The sequence below is a fragment of the Megascapheus bottae genome, chromosome 27 (genome assembly GCF_031878675.1).
Source record: "Megascapheus bottae isolate mThoBot1 chromosome 27, mThoBot2.hap1, whole genome shotgun sequence".
Lineage (NCBI taxonomy): Eukaryota > Metazoa > Chordata > Mammalia > Rodentia > Geomyidae > Megascapheus > Megascapheus bottae.
The window spans coordinates 1713996-1731930 of NC_143535.1; the positions used below are offsets into that span (position 1 = coordinate 1713996).

Consider the following 17935-nt stretch of genomic DNA (forward strand, 5'->3'; position numbering starts at 1 on the left):
ACTAACCTATTATACTATCTCACATCTCCAAGAGCCTGAGCAAGGGAGAAAGAAAAGGGCGTCTCCCTCTTTCTCTCTCCCTCTCTCCGGCCCTCCCTCTGACCACGAGTCCCTCTGAGGGCAAGGCCATGCTGCACGAGCTTTCAAGAGGAGAGAATCAGGACTGGGAAGACTGACCAACTTCCCCCATGCCACTGGCAGTGAGGGTTGAAATCACCACAGAACTTTCTACGACTTTTTTATTCACAACATCATATTTGAGGATAATCCCTTAACCCCTCCCCACCCCCAAAAAAGCCAGTTAAAGAAAACAAACCCTAGAAAGTCCCAGTTCCGTCTTCACAAGGACCTGGTTGGGCCCTGGAGCTCGGGATGGAGCTAGCTCTTATTTGAGAAACACCAGTCTCTTCCCATGATTCGCTGGTTGGTTTGTTTTTAAGTCTGTCTATATGTATTTTTTGTATTAAAAAAAAAACGCTGTAGAAAATCTGGTTAAAACATCAGATGTTTTAACGCTTGTTCACTCATTTCCAAGCTTCCAATTTGGAAATATAACCAGGGAGACAAGGGGAGAGATGCGGACGCAACCTGTATAATAACATTTTATTTAAAATGTATGGGCTTTTTTCTTCTCTAGCGGAGATTTGTTAAGAGGCAAAAGTTAAAAATCTCCACCTAAACAATATATAGGCGTAACATATGGTTTGCTTCAACCATCAATTTTAGTGCTTTTTCAGTCTTGTAAACTCTAAAGGAAAGTATAGGTACACCGATGCACTTTAAAAATTCAAACTGTGCTTTACAAAGAACATTCTAAGCTCACGTTTTTCTCATAAATGTACACAATGTGATATGTTATGAATGTAAGGCTTTCAGAAGGTATTTCAGAAGAAACCTCCAGGCCGAAGCTAAAGGACATTCTGCAGAACCCCCGTCTGCCCCCCCCCCAGGGGCGCGGCCTTCACTTCTTGTGGAAGAGGAGCGGCTTCACCATCCCGGCCAGGATCTTGGGCAGCTGTGCGGCTATCACCTCCGACATCATCTCAGGAAACTCCACGGCCAGCGTCCGGGACTGCAGGAATGTGTTCAGGCAGTACAGGTGGAGCTGCTTCACGAGCTACGCGTTCAACGCGGGGTAGAGACGGGGAAGGAAAGGTCACGCGCTCTCCCAGGGGAGCTCAAAGCATTGCTTCCTCCCACCAAAAATGAAACCACCTCCCCGCCAGGGAACCCCAGAACTGCTGTCTACACACAGTGGAGCAGCCCGTGGCCTGCACGGATTTAAAGGGATGGAAGCTATCTGTGTTTCCACAGTGCAGCCAAGTTGGACATTTTGGTGTATTGTTCAAGTTGTTTTTTTAAGATGCGTGAATGTGGGCACGCACAAACACACCACCAGCCTCGGGTCACCTCAGAAATGCTACCTGTTCGTCTCTTTCCATTCATATACCTGTACAGTGACTATTAATCAGTAACCCATCAGAATGAATCTCAAGGCAATCCATGTATACAATTTCAAAAGTCGCATGGCATGGCAGATTTAGAACACCAAAAGTGGCAGCAGGGAAACACGCCCGACAGTGATTGCTCTTATCCAGCTTCCCCCACACACACACACTTGATTTTTGGGGGGAGGGGTGCTTCTGTTTTTTATATTTACGTTTCAAATGAAGTTTGCCATGCCATTTTAGCATCTACATTGCACATTCATGTTGGATTTGTCTTGTTCTCGGTTCCCACCTCCTTCCTTACCTAACTTCACTTTGCAAGGGCTCTCTTACATGTTTGTCTCCTCCAGATCAACTGCAGAGTCACGGGTAAATTCTGACGCCAATGCCTTAGTGTCATCTGAGGAGGGCTTTGCCTGGCTCTCCCTACTTCTTCCCATGTTTCATGGTAAGGCATCCAAAGGAAAGACTCAAAGGAGGCTTTGCAGATGTAACCATGGCTTTCCATGACACTGGCTGAGATGTTTGTTGCCATCAAAACTCTGCCAGCTGTGTCCCACTGCCTTCTGGCTCCCACTGCTGCCACCTAGAAGTGTGACGCTGTCTTGTGAGTGCGAATCACCAAATGTGAGGTGGCCTGGGTGCACGCAAGGTGTTTCCACCAGTAGGGATGCTGCCGAGTTCTAATCATGTTCTGTCCTCACGGTGCAGGGCCTCCGCCAACCCCTAACGTCCCCCCACACCTGCTGACCCTTGGGCACTTCCGGGTTTGTCACCTTCGGGCTGAGCCGTCACCTCAGTCCCATGTTTTCACTGTAACCAGTTCGTATTAGCTAGCGCCATACTGTGATGGAATCTGGCATGGCGGGGTTGTTGGTAGGGCATCTTCTGTTCTTATGTAGTTTCCTCCATTTTCTGCTGTCCTTTCCCTGAAATGTTTTATTCCTGGGACCCTAAGACCCCAAGATTAACCTCCTAGACTTCTATCTCTTCTCTCAATTGTCCATGACTTGCTCTTAAAATTATTTCCACCTCCTTTATATTTCATACATCTTAATTGGTTTTTAAGTGTCTCTTCTGTATTTAATTGTGCCAGAGTATTTTTCTCACCAAACATTACTTTTTATTTTCTTAGCATTTTTTAATTTTCCAATCTTGGATACCATGCTATTCTTACTTTTCTGAAGATCTTACACATCTTTTTCTGTTCTCTACTGGCACTTTATCCTTCAAGTTGCTTTTTATCCTGCTTATTTTTCTCTCTGCTTTTCATCTTAGAGGCTTGACTCAAATAGCTCATAATGTTGGAGGTCTGCTCATAATTCAAGAGTTAGGCCCTTGGAATTTGACCTGGAGAGTAGATAGCTTTTTATGCGTTGACTGTCATTTTAATGTGGTTTCTGAACCCTCCAGTAATAAAAGTCTGTATCCAGTATGTCTTAACTAGCCCCATAGCTAACCGCACATCTTTTTTTATTAATATAGTTCAGGTGTTGGACGCCTCTGGGGTTTCGCCAGAGCAGGGGGGAAAGAAACCAAAAACAACCCAGAAGGAACTTAAAGAATTTAGATCCTGCCTAGTTATTTCTTCAAGATAAAGCCTAAAAACAGAAGTTTGGAAACCATGTAGATGTTAGCTCTTGATACGTAGTTCCTGGCTGTCTAGGGGGAGTTACTTGTCATTCCATCCATATTTTCACAGTGAGTGTACATATATGAACATGTAATTTTTTTTATTTTTGCTTGTCCTGCAGCTTGAACTCAGGGCCTGTGCGCTGTCTCTGAGCTTTTGTGCTCAAGGCTGGTGATCTACCACTTCAGCCACAGTTCTTCTTCCAGTGTGCGTGCGTGTGTGCGTGTGCATGCGTGTGTGTGTGTGTGGTGGCTAATAGGAGATAGGCATCGCATGGGCTTTTTTGACCAGGGCTGGCTTCAAACCGTAATCCTCAGCTCTCAGCCTCCTAAATAGCTAGGATTGCAGGAGACAGCTACAAGCACCCAGCTATTTTTCTAATTTTAAAGCCAAAATACTCTGGATCATATTGTAAAAAACGTGCCACCATTCCTATGGGTATGAACGTACTCCTCAGCTGTACAAATGACAGTGACCCTGGAAAGGGACATGCTTCATCCCTTCCAGCCAATGGCGGAAGCTTTTACAGTGGACTGTGGACTGCGGGCATCCCGGCACGGGCGTACTCACGTCATGCAAGTTATCCAGGAGTTTCGTGAGCTGGTAGAAGCGCTGGGAGCTGGGCACGACGCCCTTCTGCCTCAAGCCGACGGCCTTGATGAGCTCGCGGATGTAGCTCGATCGCATCTCCTCGAAGTGGCTCTGGCTCCTCAGGCCTTCCAAGGGAACTGCAGTGAGGCACGAGGCACGCGTGAGTGACGGGTGCTTCAGAGGAGATGCCTGCGGCCCCGCAGGGCACGCCAGGCCCCGCCAGCTCGTGGGGTGTTTTACTCTACGGGTTTCTCTGGAACGTTTTACCCTTTTCCTACAAAGCTCAACTACGGATCATTGCAAAATTAGTCCCCAAAAGTTTATCAGTGTGTGTGTGTGTGTGTGTGTGTGTGTGTGTGTGTGTGTGTGTGTGTGTGTGTGTGTGCTGTTGCATTCTAAATTCCTCCAGTCCCCTGGGCGATGCCTTCTTTTTGATCTGGAAAGCAAGCCATAGGCTATTTAAATACATCTCATATCCACCCTCTTAGTACTTTTTTAATATTTGTTTTTAATCTGAGTAATTGGGGGTGGAAGACCTTTGCTTTTCTTATATACAAACATGGCGCTTTCAGTAATTGCCACTTCTAATAGCTGTGGTTCTCATTTCTGAACCACCATTGACTGAAGGGCTCCACAGCTCTAGAACTGCCTCCCGGGTGACAGGGGCGGGGTGCTCATGGGTGCCTTTCCTGAGGACATGGCTCATGGGGTGGTGCTCTGATTCTCCCCTCTGAAACCCTCAGACCCGACGCCCAACTGCCCAGCTGGCCTGTTACCATGGAATCCATTCCACCTTTGGTTTTCTCCAAAGCCTTCTAGTTCTTTCTGGTTTTCTCCAGTAACTTTACTGCCAAATCCACCCCCCCCACACACACACACACATACCTCCTTGCTGCACTTCTTAAAAAACAAAAACACAAAAACAAAAAACCCTGCAACCTTATGTGAACTTCCTCTGCAGTGATACAGATGGCTGACAGAAAAGTCACAAAACTGCCTAGATTTATGACCTTGACCCTCAGCAGTATTTCTGTAATGAAGTACACTTAGTTTAAAGGCAACGATATGTGCCTAGCAAAGAGAAAAACACTAATTTTTTTAAAGCCTATGTATTACCTGCACTACATCTACCCTTGTCTTCCACTCTTCTTGCTGAGAAAGGCCACTCATATACAGCCAAGAAAACCTAAGCTTTGGGCTGTGATTTTTTAAGGCTGGGATCTTGAATAGAAAAGGGTCTCTGAAAGATAATTCAGCAATATGAAATTTTTGCTCTTTTGAAAAATGTAATTCCTAAGCCAGGCGTGGTGGCACACACCTTTAGGCTGAAATGGTGATAGCACAAGTTTGAAATCAGCCTGGGCTATGGAGTGATACCCTGTCTTCAATTAAAAAAACAGAAAAGAAAAAAACCATTAATTCGCTGTATGTATGTCTACAAATATGTGTATGCATCTCTGATCTCTCAATTATCTCCTATAAATTTACTTCAAAACATCACTGCCTCTAAGGTTTACAATGCTCACATTTCCCTCACTTTCCCAAGCCTTTGATGTCACTTTGGAGGGACTCGGGTAAGCGCCCGAGTTCACCTGTCACCTCTTGCTGGAAGAATCTAAGCAGGAGTTTAGCTTTATCGCTACCCGTTTCTCCTTTGCCAGCTTCCCATGGTACGTACTTACACCTCCTCTCTGGGACTGGAAGAGAATTTCTGGTGCTCCTCCCCTCGAGGGATTTTCAGGAAGGTTTGCCTGAGCCGCCCTTTCCCCGGCGCCCTTTCCTCCTGCCATTTTCCCAGTGGGGTCCCGTGTTTATGCGCAGCCTGCCTGGCCGGCAACGCCCCTGTCTGTGCTCCCCAGTGGCGGTGGACAGTTGTGTGTCCCCAGGCCCAGCTCTGTCTTGGCTGTGATGGGGCTCGAGACCAGGTGCTGGTCTGAGTGCTGAACTGCCCTCCCCACATGCCCCCCTTCCACCCCGCATCCGGGGAGGCGTGTGAGCAGCCACGTCCTCTCCTCCTCGAGCTCACTCACTCGTGCTCAGCAGCAGCAGAACCTTCATGCAGAGAAACTCCTCCTGGCTGACCTGCAGCTTCACGAACTCCTGGGGAATCTGCCACATGGTGAGGCACAGGGAGTAGAAGGACGACTCCTTCATCCGCTGCCTGGCGCCACACGTGCAAGGGACAGCCACGGAAAATCAGTCTCAGCCACGGAAGAAGGCCACGCCTCCCCCTCACAGGGTTGAGTGGTTAGCAAGCGAGCTTAGTGTGTGGAATTCCAAATACCTTTCATGGATTCCACAGGTTGGCACTGACTGACCGAGGTGATGGACTGGGAAAGTTAGAGGTGCAGAGGTGGGGAGATGAGAGTGGAGGTGAGGATGCTCACAGAGGTGGGGAGGTGAGAGTGGAGGTGAAGATGTTAACAGAGGTGGGGAGATGAGAGTGGAGGTGAGGATGCTCACAGAGGTGGGGAGGTGAGAGTGGAGGTGAAGATGTTAACAGAGGTGGGGAGGTGAGAGTGGAGGTGAAGATGTTAACAGAGGTGGGGAGATGAGAGTGGAGGTGAGGATGCTCACAGAGGTGGGGAGATGAGAGTGGAGGTGAAGATGCTGACAGAGGTGGGGAAATGAGAGTGGAGGTGAAGGTGCCAACAGAGGTGGGGAGGTGAGAGTGGGGGTGAAGATGTTAACAGAGGTGGGGAGGTGAGAGTGGAGGTGAAGATGTTGACAGAGGTGGGGAGATGAGAGTGGAGGTGAAGATGCCAACAGAGGTGGGGGTGATGAGAGTGGAGGTGAAGATGTTAACAGAGGTGGGGAGGTGAGAGTGGAGGTGAAGATGTTAACAGAGGTGGGGAGGTGAGAGTGGAGGTGAAGATGTTAACAGAGGTGGGGAGGTGAGAGTGGAGGTGAAGATGTTAACAGAGGTGGGGAGGTGAGAGTGGAGGTGAAGATGTTGACAGAGGTGGGGAGATGAGAGTGGAGGTGAAGATGCCAACAGAGGTGGGGGGTGATGAGAGTGGAGGTGAAGATGTTAACAGAGGTGGGGAGGTGAGAGTGGAGGTGAAGATGTTAACAGAGGTGGGGGCGATGAGAGTGGAGGTGAAGATGCACTTATCCACTTGTTTCCCGGCAGCACACATGGCATTGGTGTGTGTACCTGCCCGAGTGTGTCCACGCATTCTGCGTGCAGGCCCGCGGGAGGCCTGCCCCTGCTCAGGGCTCCCACCTTGCAGAGTGGTGCAGGGGAGGGGTGTGGTGGCGTGTATGAGCAGAGGACGAGCCAGCCTGAAGGACTGTGAGGTTCTAAAGATGGGGTGCATGGCCCTGAGGCCTCAGCCTCCAAGTCCAGGACTCCTGAACCCAGAACCTCCAAGTCCAGGGGCCTTGAAATGGTCATCTTTTTAATTGTAAAAGTAAATTACCAGCCTCGTTTTGGCTGCGATGATTTTACCTTGTGAAGGGAATCAATAGTTTCAAACAAAGCCACTTCTAACATATTTCATTATCTCCACTAGCACCAAGGTCTAAAACTAAACTTGATAAAGCCAGCATTTGATTATGTGCTTGGGGTGTGGACACATTTTTATTTTCTGTGCCAAACCTGCAGCTTAAACTCAAGAACTGCGCTTGAACTCTGTCCCGGAGCTCATTTTTGGCTCAAACCCAGGGCTCTTCCACTTGAGCCACAACTCTTCTTTTTGGCTTATTTTTGATGGCCTTTTTTTTTTTGAGATAAGTCTGAGCTGGCTTTAAACCTCGATCCTCAGATCTCAGACTCCTGAGTAGCTGGCATGGCAGGGGTGGTGCCTGGCTCCAGGTGTATTGCTTGATACATTTTGGAAGAGTTCAAACAAATCTCAGACCATTTTGGACAACAATGCCTCTTGGAAGGCGAGGAAGAGCTATGGATCCCACGTTTCCGGGGAGGCTGCGGTTGAAGGCTGAGGCCTGGAATGATGGAGGGAGGCCCCGGGCAGACTCGGGAATGTTCTACCACCCGGGACACCTGGTATGCTGGCAGGGGCCCCGGCAAGACCCTGGAGCGAGGCTGGGCGCGTGCGGACAGCCCCGAGAGGCTACTCACTCGTTGAGGATCAGGTCGGGCGCGAAGTAGAGCATCTGGCCGCTGACGTGCTTGTAGGACCTCCAGCCCAGCCCGAACACCATGAGACTCATCCACGAGTACTGGATCAGCGTGATCTGGTCATCGATGTGCAAGTTCCGGAAACCTGCGGGAGCACCACGACGGTCACCTCTGTGCCCACACGGCTGGAAACGGGTGCCCTCCGGACAGCAGAGGTAAGGAGGGTGATGTTGCACACTCCCCAAAGCCAGGAGACAGTCGCAAGTAGAGCGGCCAGAGAAATGGAGCTTAGTGGCCGCGACAAAGCACATGGGGGAAATCTGTCCTGTGACTCAGCTGCCTGCCACTCACTTGTGCTACCCATTTACGGAGACCCTGCGTGAGGGCCCCAGGCCCATGTGGAGGGTCAGGAAGACAAGCACAACCCCACCAGGGTCCCTCACAAGCTCACCACTACTCGGCGGGAGAGACACGCACACAGGAGGATGAGAACACGGCGCCACCCACTGGAAGAAGGTAAGCGCTCTGTAGCTGTTTTTCAGGTAGCTAATGCTTTTGCCCAAGAATGGCTTCAGAATCAATCTGCCTGTTTATACTTCCTTCGCGGTGGTGACAGACAAGTGCCACCATCCCCGTTTTGTTGTTGTTATTTGGTTGAGATGGGGTCGGGTTAACTTTTTGCCCATGGTGGCCTTGAGCTGCGATCCTCCTAAATCTTTGCCTCTCAAGTAGCTGGGGTGACAGCACGAGCCATTGTACCTGGCCTACTCGTTCTCACGTTCATGTCCTTCTTAAGGAAGTATTTAAGTAGCTGACACAAAAAGCTGTGCTTTTTTTTGTCTTGCTTTACCTTTTAATCTCCGACTGGTTTGAAACATGTTGCAAAGTTATACATGAGATAACTGGATTGTTCTTTATTTGAAAATAGATTTTGTTTATATTTACAATCACTTTTTCACTCTGTCTTTTTGCTTCTCTGTTTCTTTCCGTTGTTGTGTTAGCAGTCCTGAGTTTAAGCTCAGGGTCTGGGTACTACTGTCCCTGAGCTGCTTTTCCTCGTGGCCAGCACTCTACCACTTGAGCCAGGACACCAACCACTCTAGAATTTCCTGAGTAGTTCACTGGAGATGAGCGTTTCGTGGATTTTTCTGCCTGGGCTGGCTTCAAACCTCCATCCTCAGATCTCAGCCAGGGGGCGGGTAGCTAGGGTGACAGACATGAACCACCAGGACCTGGCTTGCTTTTCTGTTTTGGCATTCTAGGATTATTAATGGCATGAAACAAATGAATGCATCAATATAAAGGTCAAATGTTTAATATGTAAAAGCGTACTCAGTGACCAATATTTCCACCAGGTAGTATATTTCCATCTGGCAGAACAGAAGCCAGAAAATCCCTCTCCTTACCTCTGGGAGGTCTTCTCTACGATAAATAACTGCAGCATTGAGTTGGCTTTAATACGCTGGCTCAGAAGTGTAATGTGCCCACGAACTGTGATATCATCCTATTATTTTATACTTAAAGATGGGAACACTGAGAACAGATTTCCATGGCGATAATTGGGAAAATTCAGTGTATATGAGATGAAAATGGAAAACCTTCACACAGAGATACGGCCAATGCTCACTGATTGTTCTTAGCAACTAGTATGAAAAATAACCTTCTAATTGAAGTGATTTGATCTGATAATTCTAGAAAGAAAACTTTGGTAAGAAGCTGCTTGGTTCTCAATGCACAAAAAGTGTAAAGAAAGTAGAAGAAAGGCAATTCTGTGTGCCCTGCTTTTTCTTCACGCGTGAGGATAAAGAACATGGGCGATGGCTGGGTGTGGTGGCTCATGCCTGTAATCTCCGCTACTCGGGAGGTTGAGATCTGAGGATCTCCTTTTAAAGCCAGACCAAGAAAGTCTGAGAGATTCTTATCTCCAATTAACTACCAGCAAACCAGAAGTGGAGCTGTGGCTCTGTAAAGTGATAGAGTGCTAGCCTCGAGCAGAAGAGCTCAGAGACAGTATCCAAGCATAACAGGCAAAAAGAAAAGAATACCTGTACACACACACATGGTACGCTCCCCCCAAAGCAAAAGGTCAGGGAGCATGAACAAGGGCAGAACATCACGTATCATTTCTGTCTATAAGTATTAGACAAATAGATCGGTGGTATATGAAATCAGTGTCTCCTGATTCCACACACAAGCGTGGATCTGGAGGGCTGTACTGTACTTCTTTCACCACCAGCACAGGTTTAATCACGAGGATCTAAGACAGCGCAGCCCGGGGAATGCAAACGTTTGTATCAATTCCGTAGTTGGAAATTATGTCTGCCTGCAGCACCGCAATCTGGTGAGGCAGAGAGAAAACAGAGCAGTTTTGTCTCAGCATGACCACGGTCTGGCTGACGAGGGCAGTGGAGACACAGAAGGGTGAGGGGAGGCTCTGGAAGGGCCTGCAGAGCAGGCGGTAGGTGGGAGAGAGTGGGGAAAGTTGCTGGAAATGCAGGGTGTCCAGGAGGGGAAGCAGTGGGGTGGGGGTGTTGTGCAAAGGCGTCCAGGTACGCTGGGCTCCGCAGTGCCCTGGCAGAGGCGCCATGGCTCAGCCTGGAGCTGCCCTCCTACACGAGACGGGCAGATGGGCAGAATACATTTCTCCATGGGCAAACGTGATTCACCGATGCCAGAACAGACACACGGATTCGTGCCCGGAGCCCAGCCTCGAGCCTTGTCTTTCTCCCCTGCACGCTGCCAGTGTCCAGTACATGCTGTGAGTGAACCAGTGAGCAGGAACAGTGGCTTTGGTTCAAGTCAGCTGACAGAATTCTGGAGTAGCTACTGACACGTGTCCCTCCCAGGCCTTTCTCAAAGGCCAAAACTGTCACTGGAGCTCATGGACCATTTTGTCACTGACTCAGTGATGCTGGCTCACAAAATGCAGTCTGTGAAAGCTCAGGCCGCAGCGCCCGTGGGTGACGCCATGCTTCCCTCATTTCTACATAACCGCTGTCTCCTGTTGCTGGCAGGGGTAGGGTGTACCGTCGACTGTGAGGCTGCATATAAATTATGTTTTCAACATTAAAAAAGTGGCCACCCAAATGCAGTGAAAAGTCATATGGGAGTGAAACTACCTGGACATATAACTCTCTTGCTTACAAGCTGAGCTTTGAGCCACAATGAATAAATTATCTGCTTAGTTGCATAGAGTCTACAGTCTTCTTAAGCACTAAAGAACCTTCAAAATGCAAACAAAAAGAATGTGACCAAAATCAACCAAAAAATATATCACCATTTCTAAATAAGAGAAAATTAAAAACACATTTGAATATTCATTTTAAAACAGAATAATTTATCAATGCTGTTATGACATTTTGCTCAGTAAGGACCTATCAAATTTATTAAGTCCCTCACAGCAAGTTTTAAATATTCAGAACTTCTCTAATAGAAAAAAATTACCTGTCTAAGGTCTTTTAACTAGAATAAAGCCGATAAGGACTTGGGCATTTTAGATTTTTCTATAAAATTACTTCATCTCCATTAGAATACTAGATTTCATTAACTTTGTTCCTGTACATTTTTTAAAAATGATTCAACAAACAGGAATCTGTTTTTTTTGTTTCATATAACCTTGAATGTTCAATAGCAATTCATCTATTATACTTCAAACCGTTCCAGAAGAATGAATAATGACTAAAAAATATATTAAGGCAAATTGGAAAGGAATTCTTTATATTAGAAACTGTTGAATTCACTTGGAGACTAAAAAGATATAATACATTTAATTCTTAATCAGATATTAGAAAAATAAATTGGCCTCCAGAAGTAGAAGGATATTACAGATGCAAACAAAATATGCTTTGGGAGGAAACGAGGGGAGATTTCGAATCCCAGCTTAACACCACACCCTTCCATGGGAGACTCTGTGACCCCTGCCTCGGCAGCCCGAGATCTAGTGGGGACGATGTCATCCGGGTAATTCCCCGACCACCTCGCTTTTGGTGAGCTGCTCCAGGGAGCCCAGCAGACCACGAGACACAGACGTGAGTCCCCTCTACTCTCAGACCGAGTTCTCACTGCACGAGTACGTCATAGGAAATAAGTCCACATCCAGTTGACTTACTAGGCTTAGGGATTTGTTTTCTTCGTTAACCTTGGAAGCCTTACTGGCTCTGAATGCAATTATGGTTTATGAGGTGAATAGATACATCGAGGCTTATTTCACGCTTCATAGAACCACTGCCGCCACAGGGATTTTCAGCCCGTCCACCTCCAGGCCCGTTACCTGGCAGAGACTTGGACCACTTGACCACGGACAGGAGCTGCCTCTCACAAAGCTGGTTCAGGCTGGTGAGCAGGGAGCTGGAGGTGTCGGGCTTTGTGTTGTCGTACCCGGCGTAGATCACATCGGGCTCGATGCTCATGAGCAGGTTGATGAGGGATGGTACCAGCTGGATCTCCTGGCTCGGGGAGAAGGTCATTCTCTGGCTCAGCGCGGCGCCCTCGCTGGGAAGGCCCCCAGGCTGAGGGAGCGCCACTCCGTCCAGGGCCCGCACCACTCGGACCTTATTGAACTTTTTGAACTTTCGACCTACAGGGAAGAGAAAGGGAGAGAAAGTGCATGTGAGCCCTCGTGAGCTAAATACCCATGCCAGACGCCATTTCCCTTAAGCCTCATAATCATGGCAGCCATGCCAGGAACTCGTGATAAATCCCAAATGATAGACCTTAAAAGTAACAGCCCTCCTTGTGTCAGCAGGCGGCCATGAGACAGCAGCACCGGAGCCCATTCAGACAAGATGGTCTGTAGAGGAATGCGGCTGCCTTCCCCTGTAACCTCGCGGAACCTCGCATTACATAGTATCATGCTAAGAATATGCATAGATAGGAAACATTATAACACCTTTTTTTAGCTGTCTTGTGAGTTCCCAGATCCCTTGAAATCAGTTTATGAACTGCAATAAAGACAAAAATCCAGAAGATCCCTCGTGGTTGAGGAGAGACAGAGGCCGTAGCCTGTCGTGTGCTGGCTGGACTTTTGTGTTCGTAGGGATTTCTAGTCACATGGATTCGTGCATTAGGAAGGAAAGGGCTCGATGGTGGATGCCTAGAATTTGCCTTTGAGGAGACAGGGCCTCCCTCAGGGCACTCCTCGCCAGCTGCTCTTCACAGAGGTGAGTTCGAGAAGAACGGCTGGATCTCAGTACCACGACAGGAATGAGCTGATGGTCCAGCAGGCAGTGACGCGGTCTACACTGAGCAGTCACCGCAGGCCTGAGTCCCTGATCTGCTCACAGCCATCTGGCTCATTCAACAGGACCTTTTATGAAAACGCTCCTGAGTTCACTCAACGGCTGGTGGCAGAGAACATCTCCTAAGCCTGTAGATGCGATGTGGACTGTCCAGTTGGCTCAGTCACGAGTAAAGACCAGCAGAAGGCCGTGTCTTCAGTCCTCCCACTCTACAAGACCATTTACCTGCTGTGTCTAAAATCGTTGTCTTTTCCGAGCTCAGGTGTTGCTGGGCTGGTGTAGGATCACACCCACCTGTCTAGCTGTACAGACGAGGACCACACCTGCGCAAATGACCCAGCGGAGCAAGCACTTGTAGCAAAGGGGACAGCTGCTGGGGTCACCCGAGGAAGAGGATGCAGGTGTCTGTGCAGAGGTCAATGGCCACACAGGAAGGGAAGAGAAGAGCGGGGAGCACGGGCGGCTGCGTGTGGGGGCGACAGCTGAATCGCCTTCAGCCCCATCCTGCATGGGGAGGGGGGTCCAGACCCTCTGTGAGCGGGGAGCACAAGCCGCAGAGGAGATGCTGGGCGAGGAGCGCCAGTCATGAGGAGGCGCCCTGCCCACGGAGGCTGGGGAGCTCAGAGTTTGTGGAGTGGCCGTCTGGACGGCCTCCCCACTGGCATATCCTCCCTGGACATGTGGGCACGAGCTGCATTTCCATTCGGCACCCCCACCACTGGCGGGGACTGCCAGCCTGCCCAGCTTCCTTTCTCCCCCCACCCCGAACCTGTCAGCTCTGCTCCTGAATGGAGGCCTCGGAGTGCCCGAGGTACAGGGGAGTCCTGACGACAGCAGAACTGAGGCAGGACCCTGTGTTGAACCAGGTCTTGTGTTATCCTATTTACCCTTGGAAAGGAACTTGGTGTTCCCATTTAGAAGGGAAGGCTTGTGGAGGGGTGCTCCCCCACCCCTGCCGTCTCCGGGCTCCACAGTGCACAGATGCAGGGATACGGATGGCAGTCAGGACTGCGTTTATTCTCCCGTCGCTCATACATTCCTTCACTTCCCCGGCCGGGTTGATTTCCAGACCCCAGCAGCCAACAGCAGCCTGCCTTTATCCAGGCAGCCGACATTCTGGGTCTAAGGGGCAGAGGACGGAGAAGCTGCTACCTGAGGAGGGGCTGACCCTGAACAGTCACGGCCACCCAAGTGAGTGGACTTGAAGGCAGGAGGTACTAGGAATGGGGTGGAGTCCCCTGGCCGGTCCGCTGCCCCGTGTCGTGACCTCTGCAGACCAGGTCCTCTTTGGGATCCATTCAGGCAAGGCCTAATCGAAGGGGAGCCTTGCATACCGGGAGACTTAAGAGTCCAAAAGCTGCACAGTATTTAAACGGTTATTTTCCAGAAGGGCTAAACGGTTGCAGTCTTGCCAGGGTGACAATCTACCACCTACTGTGAACGTCAGTTTTGTTCTTCAGAAAATGCTCTGGAGATACAGCGACGTCTCCCTCCATCTGAGCTAGAGAGCAGGAAACTGGAAGGAAACCCTGCTATCCCAGACAGAGCCTGCATTTCTCACTTGATGACCAAACCTATTGACTACCTCGGGAAAGCATTTGTCTTTTCTTCTCTCTCTCTTTCTTTCTTCTTCTTTACCAGTCCCAGGACTTGGACTCAGGGTCTGACACTGCTCTGTGAGCTTTGTCAAGGCTAATGTTTTACCAGTTAAGCCACAGCACCACTTCCAGCTTTTTCTGCATATGTGGCACTAAGGGATCAAATCCAGGGCTTCGTGCATGCTAGGCAAGTGCTCTACCACTAGGCCAAACTCCTGGCCTGGGGAAGCATTTCTTTAGACTGATTTTATCCTCCAGTCTTCTGACATCAAGCCTACAGTTTATTACTCCCATTATCAAGCATCGGGTCACAATTTTTTTCTCTTACATCTTAAACAAAAGTGTAAATCATTTGAATGTGTGATGGTTTTATTACAATACAGTCAACCATAATATTCTCCCTCCTTCCCCCGGCCTCCTTCTCCCTCTCCCTCTCCGTCTCGGGTATACTGGGTCTTGGACTCAGGGCCTTGTGCTCTATCACTGGAGTTACACCTCCGCGTCTAGCTTTTTGACGGTCAGCGGGAGGTAAGATCTTCAGGACTTCTCTGCTCGGGCTGCTACTGCACCTCAGTCCTCAGATCTCAGCCTTCCAGGCAGCTACATTTACAAGTGTGAGTGACCGGTGCCCAGCCATATTCTACTCACCGTTCTCTGAACTATGAACCACAAGGACACATGTGTCCTGTCACACGTTAGAGCGAAACATGGGGAAGATTATTTTCTGGCTCTTCTGACACCTGTTCAGCTAAGGTCCCGGAATAAAAAGGAGCTGGGTTTCCCAACCAGGTGCACAGCTGGCGTCTCAGGTCAGGTCCTGAGGTTGATGGCAGGGAGGAGAGGGTGAAGTCTCCCTCTCCCTGAGACCTGCAGTTGAGGCACACTTCCCCTGTCCCTGGCGTGTCTTACTCAGTCCTGGAGTTGCCTCTACTAGCTGTCACTTCAGCACCAAATCCCACCATGTGCCTGCACACTCAGAAACTGCTCTCCACCTCTGTGCCGACCCATTCATCCCAGCAAATGCCTGGGCGAGAGAGCTGAGTCCCCGCCCCATTAGCCCTTCAATCCTTTCGGGTTCCATTCCACCCACACTGGCTCCACATAGAGAACTATGTTCAGCTAGAGCCCCAAGTTCAAGTCTTGTAGCTCAGGTTATGAGAGGATCATCAAAATAATGCTGGGGCAAACAAGAGAGGAAGCCAAGGAAAGCCGGTAAATAATAACACGGCTAACTATGAGGTTAAGACAGAATGACCAAGGTTCAAATGCGTTTAAGTAACACACAGATCTAAAGTATAAGTATTTGCAGAAATAATGTAAAGAGAAAGTAAAAGCTAGATGAACAGTGCAAGGTGAAAGGAAAAGCAGTACAACAAACCACAAAACAAATCTATACCTTCAAAAAAAATGTCTTTGCACACACTTCCAACCATCTACTGGATCATTCTGCAATTTGCTCATCTTTGAAAGAACTAATTACCCGAGGAATAGTCTAGCCTTCTTACCATAAATGCGAAATACAGAGCTGTACTGCTTCTGGGATTCTTTCTGTGAGTCACTGAACAGGAATGTTTTCTAAAGGAAAGAAGTTGAAGCAGAGGACTTAAATGAGAAGATATATTAGCTCCCTTCCCACAGAGCAATGCACAGCCGTGAAGGCAGCTCAGGAGTCGCTGTGACCTGCTCCAGGAGGGGAAGTGATTCATTTCAGCGAGACTGGGGCAGCGAGCGACGGAGGAGCTCAGACATCGTTCTTATAATGAAAACTTAGTCACTGGCGCAGACAGGAATAAACTGCCCTGCACAGGAACTGCGAAAGGACATGTCAAAACCACATTTCTGACTTGGGAGACTCCAGCCCCGGGGTTTTATGAAGTCCTTCAAAAAGCTCTTCAGTGTCCTCCCGTGTGCCATGCTGAGCTAATGGTTTTGTTCCTGTGTCAGAAATGAGAAATCTCCAGAAGGAGCAAGAAGCAAAAATGAACGAAGAAAGGAGGGGGAAAGAGAAGGGACAGGAAAGAAAGGAAGGAAAGAAAAATGGGACAAGGGCCTTGAACTGTGCTCTTCCAGAGCACCACCTGCCGGGTAGCCGGGGTGACGGGCACTGGGTACCACCTATGGCCCATGAGGACTTAAACCCAGAATTCTCTTTGTTGGTAAGTGACCCGGAACACTCCTGAAACATAGGCACAAGCATACAGGGCAAAGAATTGTCAGCGACAGGACATTTGACAACTATGAAAGATTATAAGCCAACTTCCTTTACCCTAAGAGCAGAGCAAAGCCATGAGGGATGTCCATCAAATGAAGCATTATGGAGTTAAGTCCAAAATCCTGCATTCGTGTACACACGTGACTAAATCGCATCAACACAAATGCCGTGTGGAAGAGCGCCTGGGAAATGCGTGTGCAGCAAGGTGGTGAATGAGCTCGGGATGCCGGCCGGGATGACAGGCCTGGCCTGCTGCTGTCACGCGGCGACTCAGCGTGGCAAGGGACGTGTCTAGTGCTCAGCGAAGGGATGCCCAGTCCAGGCTATTTCAAAATCTCTGTGATGTTTCATTCCTTAAACACACAGCAAACACGAACATCTAAAACACCCAGCAGCTCTTAGAAACTCCGCGAATTTAAACGTTACCTTAAGTCATATTTCTGTGGCAAGTTGTCAAAGAATGAAGAATCATAACAAGCTTACCCTCAAGGGTTCAATCAAGTTTCAGAATTAGGCAGACAGGCACTCTGGGGGTGGGGACACACCACCAGTTACACTCCACACATGGACTCACAAGGGCAACACTAACCAGCGTTCCCCATCAGCCACGACGAGCCCTTACACGTGACTAGCTGACTTAGGAAACTGCTCGAGTGAAACCAAACCTGGGATACCAAAGATGCATGGAAGAGCGTGACTAAAATTGCTGAGGGCCACACCGGTGGATTCTGCTTATAACCTTAGCTACGTGGGAGCCTCGTGGTTCAAGGCCAGCTCAGGCACTAAAGTTCACAGGACACCTCAATGGAGAGCTAGGAGCCATGTCACCCCAGTCAATACAGGACGTCTCATGGGCAGGTCACACCCCATTGCACACTTGGGCAGGAACTGAGATGTGATCTGAAAAATAAGGTCAGCAAAAACCAAAGCTGGAGGCCTGGCTCAGTGGTAAGGGCCTGACTCTCAACCCTAGCGCTCAACTCTTATACCCCACACACACACACTCAAAATGCTCGTGAAATGTGGGATTTGAAAAGTAGTATGTCAGGCGGGGAATGTGGCCTAGTGGTAGAGTGCTTGCCTAGCAGGCACAAAGCCCTGGGGTTGATTCCTCACTACTACATACATAGAA

The 17935-nt window shown here is 49.0% G+C and overlaps 1 protein-coding gene across 1 annotated transcript in view; it reads right to left on the bottom strand.

Moving 5' to 3' along the window:
* Positions 1–948: 948 nt before the first annotated feature.
* Positions 949–17935, bottom strand: part of Pgr (progesterone receptor) — a 29624-nt gene continuing 12637 nt past the window's right edge. The window contains exons 4-8 of the mRNA XM_090319771.1: positions 12027–12332; positions 7757–7901; positions 5703–5833; positions 3652–3809; positions 949–1117 (exon numbers count right to left, since the gene is read on the bottom strand). Of these exons, the coding sequence (XP_090175897.1) occupies positions 962–1117; positions 3652–3809; positions 5703–5833; positions 7757–7901; positions 12027–12332 (896 nt within the window). The 3' untranslated portion in view covers positions 949–961. The remainder of the gene's footprint in view (positions 1118–3651; positions 3810–5702; positions 5834–7756; positions 7902–12026; positions 12333–17935) is intronic.